This window comes from Dipteris shenzhenensis, chromosome 25 (assembly GCF_047967505.1).
Source record: "Dipteris shenzhenensis isolate YYH24624 ecotype China chromosome 25, Dip_SZ_1.0, whole genome shotgun sequence".
In the NCBI taxonomy this organism is placed as follows: Eukaryota; Viridiplantae; Streptophyta; class Polypodiopsida; order Gleicheniales; family Dipteridaceae; genus Dipteris; species Dipteris shenzhenensis.
This window is the reverse complement of record NC_141620.1, coordinates 11,000,645-11,010,901: the sequence shown is the minus strand read 5'-3', so window position 1 is coordinate 11,010,901 and position 10,257 is coordinate 11,000,645. Positions and strand designations below refer to the sequence as shown.

General features: G+C 44.4%; 1 protein-coding gene across 1 annotated transcript; it reads left to right on the top strand.

Moving 5' to 3' along the window:
* Positions 1-1,741: 1,741 nt before the first annotated feature.
* Positions 1,742-5,514, top strand: LOC147885445 (uncharacterized; the record flags this gene model as incomplete). Its single annotated transcript, XM_087397032.1, has 3 exons — positions 1,742-2,977; positions 3,681-5,184; positions 5,337-5,514. Coding segments are annotated over 2 exons (2,457 nt in total), but the record flags the coding sequence as incomplete, so codon positions are not given.
* Between the last annotated feature and the right edge of the window lie 4,743 nt (positions 5,515-10,257).

Sequence of the window (10,257 nt, the reverse complement as noted above, 5' to 3'; positions counted from 1 at the left end):
ATCCATGATTCTTCTTTTCTTAGCATCCTCCCATATTTCATATACATTTTGCCAATCAACACAAGATACATCAAGGGCCAATTAATGAGACTCTCATCAAAGCCTCTAAGGTATCTATCTTCAAGCATGTCCTTGGAGAACTCTTAATAAGGTTTTGCTTTTAAAATCCGTGCTTCCTAGAAGAACGAGGATGATTTGCCCTAAGCACATCATATTACGCTACGTTGCTTTGCCAATCTAGTGTAGATGAAAATACTCTCCAACTTTCTACTGTAGCTCATTTGTGCAACCTAATGTGACCACCAAATCTGAAGCATCCATACTCCATACTGTGACCACCAAATTTGTCGAAGAGCCTTTGTAGTTTTTGTTGTTGACTCCCTTACCAAGATATCTTATGGATAGTGCTAAGGACTGCTGAACAGCTAGCGTCACCGTCGTGCAGCTGCCTCCTGCAACACGCCTCGTTCATCGGGCCAACCTCGGGCGTCGGTGCCCTCCAGATCAGTGATGAGCTCCTGCTCAGTGCTCACTGCTTCTGCTTGTTCGGACTTCCAAACTTCCAAGTTCCTTCCCCGTCTACGTGCTTTTCCCTCGGTATCTGCTCCATCACATGAATCTCTTTTTTACTTAATGTTGGAAGCGTCTGTCGTTTGATACGAATCCGTTGTGCGCACTGCGTTCCCGTTACGAAGCCAGCTAGACTAGCTAGAGCCTGCCCCCGCATCGGAATCATTGAGCTAGCTTGAAAATTGGGCAAGTGGGGGCTGGGTATAGGCTGCATAGAGTCTCAGAAACTGACCTTTTGAGTCCTCACTCCTCCTGAGGTAGCCGTTTACTGCTGCAAAAGGAACAGAAGACGTCATTCCAAGTCTCCAAGAGAGATCGAGTGGGAATTGGGCAAGAGGAAATCGAAACAGGAAGCTTGCCCGTTTTCATTAAACGAGACTGGCGTTCTGCGGCTTCTGCCACCGGGCGAGGCGAGATCAAAGAGGAGCAAGAGCAAGCAAATTAAGCATGAGATGATATCACTTCATGGGAGAGCTGACCTGAGCGAGACACTTGCTCTTTCGTGTCTCTCAATCATTCCAATTTCGAAAGGTCTGTGCTGATACTTTTGTGAAGGGAGACTAAAACCTTGACAATTGACGTAGAGCTTTGGATCATGGACAGTTTATGAAGCAAGAAACCCAGATTGCTCCGTCCTGTCAAAAGGGATTAATTGATCGTGGGAAGGAGTCGGACTGTTTGTTGTGGAGAAAAGGGGGACTGTTTGTTGTGGACAAAAGGGATTTTTCAACAGAGGTTTGCGGGAGGCAGCCGGAAGCGTTGAGAGCGCCAGGCGTAGTAAAGGAAGGGAGCGTGCAGGGAACAATACCGAATAGAATTCTGTGGACCAGGTACAGTGCTTTTTTGCGGCGATGGCTGCGTGCTCTCTCCTCCAACTCGGGTGCTGCTTTTTGGAAGCACCATTTCTCTCAAATCTCAAAGTCTGGTTAGGAATTTTGTGCTCTGCCTGGCTGTCACCTTCGATGGTAGAGGAAGACGCAGGCCGGCGAAGGAAGTATAATGATGCTGATGAACTCACAAAAAACAGCGGCTGATTTCGAGCAAGGTGCCGAGTTTCTTCTGTGGAGCATTCGCGACTTGTCTTGTCGCGTAAGAGTAGACTGGGCGGCAAATGTTTTTAGAGAGCGGCGCAGACGGAGATCCAATGGCGGAGGAGGAGGCGGTGGCGCTTCCGGCGGAGCAGCGGCGGCTCAACTATAACGCACCACTGCTGTCGGCACGCCGCGCGACGGAGGGCGGCAGTCTCTGGAAGTTGAGCGGCGAGCTCAGCGCAGAGAAGCTGCGTGTGGCAGGTGCTGTACCCTTTTGTTGGGAGCACAGCCCCGGCCGCCCCAAGCTGCGCCTATCACCGCCCATCACCGCCGCCCCCTCGCCGCCCTCAACTCCGCTACCCTCTGCACCCCCGCCCCCTCCGCCAACCAATCTTGCCCGCGCACCAGCCCTCTACGCCACCGTCTATTCCTCCTCCTCCTCCCTATCGGCCTCCCCGTCCTCTTCCGCCGCGTCTTCCTTCTCCTCCGCCCCTTTATCCTCCCCGACCCCTCCGTCCATACTGCCACTTCATGCGACCTCCCTCTCCACCGCTCGTTACCAACAACAGCTGCGGCATGAAGCGCTTTCTCCTCGCCCAGCACAGCCTCCACGTCAAGCTCACAACCATGGAGAAGACCATCTCCAGGTGCGGGGCCAGCGCGAGAGCTTCCTTGAAGTTGCTGGCGCAGACGATGCCCCCGGTCATGGAGAAGACCAGGTCCAATCTCGAGGAGGTTTGAGCGAGGGAAAGCACCGACAGCTGCGTGAGTGCCCTGGAGTAGATGACCAGCTGGGTGAAAAAGGAAAAAATGAGGATAACCAGGACACGGCAGAGGTCGGCACCACCACTCTCAGCCGAGTGAGCGCCTTTGAACACGAAGATGCCGAACAGGATGTAGCGAAGCCAGGCCAATGTGCAGGCAGCGAGGCTAGGGACTTCATCATGGACAGGTTCCTTCCCGCCGCCAAGGCTATGGCTGCTGATGCCCCGCAGGCGAGTTCTACTGGACACGAACTTGTTACCGCGAGGAGGCGGAGCTCGTTGTCGCAAGCAACATCTATAAAGGCGGCTGCCGTTATTCCCAGTGAGGGCGTACGCTCTCGGGCGCAGCTGCTTCTGACTGCCGCACAGACGACCCCTCCGAGAGTAAAGGGGTTCACAGCTCCAGCTACTCCTTCACAGCAGCTAGAACAAGAAAAAGCTCGGAACAGTGGCTTCTTCAAGTCGTGCAGGACTCTCAAAACGGCTATCGTGAACGCCATTCGGAAAGCAGCGGCATCCGCACGTGCTATGTCTAAAATCAAGAGCAAGGTGACACCATCCCGCAGCGTCGATATTGTCCGTGACGATGTTTCCACTGTCACTGATGAAGAGGTGAGCTGGTTTCTTCACAACGCGTCGTCCCACGAGCTTGCATTACCTAGACTCCTCTCCTCTCCCTTTGTTTTGATTTCCTGATATTTGCTTATCCTGTGAAACTCATCTCAGAATGTAGATGATCCCATTATTCACGGCATTGTCGTCTGATTAATAGCTATTCTGAAAGATGATAGTATTCAATTTCAATCTTTAGGTCAGGCTCGAAGGATCTTGTATTTCTCTCATGTACCAACTTTACTTTCTCGTTATGGGTTTTGCAGTCCGTGTAATCTTCTGATATATATCGCGTAGCCTCTGAAATGGACATTTTTGGCAGTCGCTTGATTAGTTTTCACACCCTATAACCATGGTAATATGGTATATCATGAGTAGAAGAAGGATGGATCATGGATCTATTCCCATCGTATCTTCTTTAATTCTGGAGAAGCCGTGTCTCTCCATCTTGTGAAGAGTTGTTTGCCTCGACTTTAGTCATCCTGTATCTACTTGGGGCGTTGGAGCATTTCAGTGCCTTTATGGTGTTTTCACACAGACGTTAACGAATAATAGGGGGGCCATGAGAGAAAAAATTCAATTAACGAGTATCTATTTTCAACTTGCAAACCTTGCCTCCGTGAAAGCATGGTGGTATTCAAGCGTCTATGATTCTTATTTTCTCGTTAATGCTTTAACTCAGTTTGGATTGGCTGTGCCCCAGGAAGCTGTTGTTAGGGAGATTAAGGCGACCTTGCAAGACAGAGGCAAGCAAAGGATTGAACGCCCTCCTCCTTCCAACGTTTATTCAGCTTGCCCAAGAAAGAACCATTTTAGAGCTAACTCGCCCATATATGGAGCAATCTATCCCAATAGATACCGTAACAGTACTCGTTTGAGGAGCAGCCCTCTCCAAGCTAGTAAGAGTTTACGAGTAAGCCCTTGCCATGACCAGACCGGAATTGAGGGTGATGAAACTCAGTTTTACGATGCTTCCAGCAGGTTTGGCTCCCGGGCATCTACACCTGGCCGTGGTTATAGAACCGGAGCATCCATGTCTCCGAGCAACGACGGCAGAAAAAGCTGGGGGTCTGCTAAGGACTGGTCAAGTGAGGGACTAGAAATCTTCGCAGATGCAATGTGCACCCATTTTGAAACACCCCGTCCTTCTCTGAGTGATGATAATAAAGCGGTTGGATCAGAGTCTGAGAATAACAGGGATGATGGACGCTCCCCTAAACCGAGGAAGCCGTCCAATCTTAGCCAGAGAGTTGGCAAGGCCTTGTGGGTGGACATTCGAGGTCAGCAGGCAGGAAAGCCAGAAAGGAATGGCTCTATCCCCTATGTGTCTGGTGAACACAGTGTATCGACAGACTCTTCGTCAAAAGTCGAGGTGCATCAGCAGTTCGATGTAGAATTCCAAAAAGGCAGCTTCTCTAGACTGTTGAGATATTCGTCTGTAGAAACCAACGGTTGCAAGAGTTCCTCGAGCACGCAGTCTGCGCCTCCCATCTTCCCTGCAAAGTGCCAAAGGAGTAGATTGACTGAGAAGCTTCACAATGATGGCCGGGAGGAAATTCTTCCAAAGGAAATGGGTTGGCCTCTGGGGATTTCCGGTTACTATCCTGATCGACAGTTGAGATCTCGTAAAGTACAACAACTATACTCTGCCAGATGTTCTTCAGGAGTTAATGTGCCCTGCCCTCCACCGCCACCCTCTGTTCCAGGTTCTTGGCTCCTAAAGGCCTTGTCATCAACTGCATACAGACCATCTCCATTAGCTGCCCTGCAAACGGCCAAGGAAGGCGCTGGAAAGAAGCACCTGGAGTCCTCCTCAACACATACCGCAGGGATAAGGTGGGAGGATATAGTAAAGGGCAGCCATATGCAACCGGTTTTGTATTCCAGAGTTCCTGAGTTCTCTTCTCTGATTATCAAAGGCTGAATGGTATCCTGATTTTCTGAAACGTCTATTCTCAATATAACTCTTGTCGTTGCAGGACCTTTGCCATCATCGGTCAAACCTAGAAGGTAGCAAACCTGGGCTCGGCCTGCACTATTTGCAATCAGCTAGCCACCCTTCACACCATTCCAACCGAGTTCATGCCCTCTTAGGAGCTATATACAATAAAGGGCTTGCTAGCACAGCCAGGTCCCGGTTGGTAACACTCCGCATCGAAGAGTTACCTTGGGTCGGATTAGACAAGTGAGAGCAAGGAGCCTGAATCGTAAGTTTACTTGTATGAAATCCTTTCGCAAATGAGGCCAATAGTGACATCTTGTAAAACCACGTTTATCGACTGATTACGTAACCAGTAATGCAGGGCAAGATATAGTACTTCTTGGCTCCATATATGTGAAGCTAATTTATTGGATACAGGTAATTTGAAACAGTTCTGATGAGGAGAAGGTTGACCAGTGCGAGCAGAAGATGGTCGTTATTGCTACGAGTAGCATGACTCGTCTACGACGAATTAGAGATCCGCTCGGATCTCCCAGGCTCCCTTTCGTTTCCTTGAGCTGATGATTGTATGTTGAAGGGATGATTATCATTTCCTTCCTTGTAGCAGACTCTGCAATGAGTATAAACTTCATGCGCCCCCAAGTCCTTGTGATTGATAGGCCTCTGTTTCAATACCTCCTTAGTGATTTGTTGTGCTGATAGTCACTTTGGGACCTCTCAAGTCTTGCACCATTTGGTTAAGCTCACATTGAGACATATTTATTTATTTATACTATTATATAATTATATATAAAGATAGATAAATATTTATATTATATATATATAATAGTAACTATAAAGTGTGTGTGTGTGTGTTTATATACATATTTTTATATATTTATGTGTTTATATAATTATAAATAATAAATAAGTATTTATAATAAATGTAACTATATATAACATTTATTGATATTTATATAGAATTCTATATATCTTATATATAAAGGTGTATATATATATTTATTTTTCATTTGATGTTTCTCTCTCTCTCTCTCTCTCACTATATATATATATATATAGATACATTTATATTTATATTTATGTATATATGTGTTTATGCAATAATATATATAAGATACATAAGTATTTATAATAAATGCAACTATGTATAGAGTTCTATGTATCTTATTTATATAGAGTTGCATTTATTGTAAATACTTATGTATCTTATATATATTATTGCATAAACACATATATACATAAATATAAATATAAATGTATCTATATATATATATAGATATATATATATATTAGAGAGAGAGAGTTAAACATCAAATGAAAAGTAAATAAATATATACTCCTTTATATATATATAAGTTGATGTAATAATATATAAATATAAATAAGTATTTATAATAAATGTAACTATATACATTACTTATAGATATTTATATATTATTCTATATCCATACATTTATTTTAAAATTCTCTCTCTCTCTCTCTCTCTCTATATTCTCTCTCTCTCTATTGTTAATGTGCCATGTCCTCCTGTCCCATCATCTGGAATCGTCGATTGTGCGATGTCATGACTCATCATTAATCTTTCGTGCCACGATGCCAGTGATTTGCCACATCACGTCATTCGTCAGTGGTGGACCCAATTAATATATAAATATAAAATATATCTATCTATATATATATATATATATATTTATTTATTTATGTAGATACCACGCGTTGCCAGTCATGGGCTGCCTCTCTATGTGCCACAATCGATCCCCAAACTGCGCCATGTCACCACTATCATGCTATTTGTAGTAGCGATTGCCTGCCTCTGCGTGCGGTTTGCCCTCCTTCACTACCTCAGTATTGGGCTCCACGTCATTTCAGTCGCGCTCTGCTCTGTTGCACAATCTGCCCTCTGGTGTCTGCTCCGGTCATTCGCCTCTGCCATGTGGTTGCAGTCGGCAGTATCGAGTCTACTTTGGCCTCCCGTCGTGCGTGTCAACTCACATGTCCTATGCCCTATACTCACGTGTGTCGCCACGTAAGATCCGTTGCGTTAGTACTTGTCGCGTTGCCATGTGCCATGTCTTCTATGGGTGTGCTTTATACTTGTACCTTGTGTCATGGACAGCGTCTGTGCTTCTCACAGCCAATGCGTCACATTTACTCACACGCATGCCACATCATCAAGGTACTTTGCCATGTCATCATGTCTACCCATGAAGTCTCATGCCCATTAATTGTCTGCCACTCTACCCCAATCCACTCGCAGTCCCGCACTCTGTTTGTGGCTTTCGCCATGTGGCCGACTATCATGTATGCCCCTTGCCACATCAGAAAGCTGCACGCTGTTGCAGTGATAGTTTGTGTCAGAGGCATGTGTCGCGCGCTCTAGCCACCACGTGTCATCGTGTGCCTTGGCTTGGGATTTGAGGATGACCTTGGCTCAGGATCATGATCGAACCATTTGTAAGCTCTAGAACCTCTGAAGCTCCTCGAAACAACCCGAACCTCCACTCGAAGCTCCAAATTCGTACCCGATCCAACCCTTAAAAGATAGTTTTGAAAGATAACAAACTCGCATAAGGTGTTAGAAATATCCTGCAAACCATCCCCTACCAAGGCCATATTAGAATCCAAAAGAACTCGAATAAAGCCTTCATCAAAGCCATAGCAATCCTAGATTTTGGGACATGGCCAAGGCCAAATAGCAAGGCAAATGGCAACTCTGAGACAAGACCACCTTGCTCTCGTAGCAGAGGAGATACATGTCAAATGACCCCAACGAGCTCCATTTAATTGTAAACCTCGACAATAAGTTCATATGTATCATTGCTTGTTCAACTTTCCTCCAGAGCCTACGAAAAATCCGACACATCACAGAAAGGATTAATACTACATTTGCCAAGAGCAGGAAGCCATTGATGAGTTATTTTCCAAATCAAAACTTGCCTATGATTAAGGGATAACCCTTTTCTCAATTAAACTAGTTCGCCATGCAGAACCTTTGATATGCCCCCTTTGAACATTAAGCTCAGGGATCAAAGACACATCTTGTTACTTCTCCAGTTGAAATCTATTTTGCGTCTAATTGTCCATGGTTTAGCCCTCCACCAAAGCCCTCCACCAAGAAGACACTATTGCGTTAGTTGGTCAACCATTCATAACTCGACCATCTCTCTAGACTTTGGATTAAAAATTGATATGACATCTTCCCATGACCTCCAATCAGCCAACGTCATGTGCATTTTGAAGTTGATAGATGCACAACCTTTCTTTTGCATATTCTTGGTGTGTCTAATATCAATCAATGCTAAAGGAGCATCCACAGAATAATTTCAAAAAAATTGGAGTCCCCTCTTAATCTTGATCTCCCCTTCCAATATAGCAATAGACCCAAAAATTTTCAAGTTGAAACCAATCTTGTAATTATGTCTGACCCCACCACTTTCAGGGGGAACTTTGAGAGCAGCTAGTGTGCCAATCCAAGTTCCTCCACGATCCTACTGGCATCTCCTAACTTCTTTCAATGAACCATTTAGTAATATCTGACCAAGGGAGTTGCATAGTCCAAGGCTCTAGGAAACCACTTATATAGTAAGGCTAAATTCCTCAACATAAAACCTCCAAGAGATTTAGGGGGCCTTCAACGCACTCCATGGAACATAATGCAATATTTTCCCACCATTTTTCTTAGCCCAAAGAATATTTTGCTTTTTTTTTCAACTTGATCTGAATGAGACTTTGAAAGCTTACAAACAAATGCTATATCGACCGTCTAAATTGATAATATATGCAAAAATCTTGCATTCCGACTTGGGCATAATTCCTGCCATCCTCACATATTTCCCTTTAGCTCTCCCTTCCATCACTTAAATCTCAACTTGACTGAATTATCAACCCCCAAAGGAGCACCAAGATAGCATATAACATAGCTTCGGGAAAAAGGAGGGTGGAGGGGGTTTGCATAGAAGGAATGTAAGAAAAAATGATCATGGGGAAGGTGAACACTGACCATGAAGTGGTCATTGTGTGGAAAGAATGTAAGGAAAAATTATGGTGGGGAAGGTGAACACTGACAGTGAAGTGGTTGTTGCATGGAAGGAATGTAACGGAAAACTATGGTAGGGAAGCTAAACACTGACTATGAAGTAGTCATGTTTGTCTTTTGGAGTCTTTTGCTATACTTGTATCCCTATGACTACCACCAATGTGGGCTCTTTGCTATACCACATGCTGAGAGCTCCTTGTACCTGCATGCTCATCATGTGTTGACACAACGTTTTCAAGGCCAGTGATGAGATCCTCCAAATTACGTCCATCTACGGGATCGATGTAATAGAGGCCATGTTTACAATCAATGAAGGTGTAGATGGCCCTTCTTGATACAAGGTGGTAAGGCCACAATAGCCCCTGATATGAATGGGGGATTGTTCATTGTCTCTACATCTACCTTTAAAAAATTGATACATTGGATTGTTTGTTATTTTCTCGGGAAGGGGGACGAGGGGTTTCAATATGTATAAATCCTATAGATCGCATGCGTTCAAGGCCCATTTACAAAACCCCTTATCTATGATTTTTTCATTAATAAAATATAACCTTTTCCTATTCAATGTGTAAATATATTTCGATAATCCTTTTTAATTCATCCTTCTATAAGTGAAAGTGTGAGAAAAAATGATATCAAGTATATCTTTCTATTGGACTCACGTGATAGTCACATATGTTGAGTGACGCCTTCCCCCCCATCAAGGTTTTTAATCCACATGTGGTCCAATTGGGATTGGTAGATAGTGACTTCTCCTTGATTTTAAACTACATTGGGTTTTGGATTCTTGAGCGTGAACAATTTTCACTCTCTCTTCTAGCTTTTGAAACATATCTTTCAGCTCACTATTCTCCTTCTCGAGAAGGAGAAAACGTTGTTAGAGTATTGGGTAGAGATTACCATTGTAGAGCATAGGAATGCTGCTTTTTTGCTATTCTGTCACAAAAAATGATAGACTGCTAGGACCCCCTTACTTGCGGTGTTGATATCACACATTTAACCCAAAAATATAAATAGCTTATCTTCTAAGGGTCAAAATTGCTTTTCACTTTGAAGTCATTTGAGCAAATCTTGAAAAGCTATGCTTGATTCTTTGTCTGTGAAAAAACTAGTCTGGATGGCAGAACTTTATTTGAAGGTGAGAAACAACTAGAGGGGGAGCTCCTAAAGTTATTATTGAATAGGATCAACTGGATGGTGATTCCAAGTTTTAATCTAACCCCTTACATTGGACCATGGAGTTCAGCCTAGCTAGGAGTAGGAGCATGGAAGGAGGGAGGAGAAGAGAAGAAGAGGACGAGA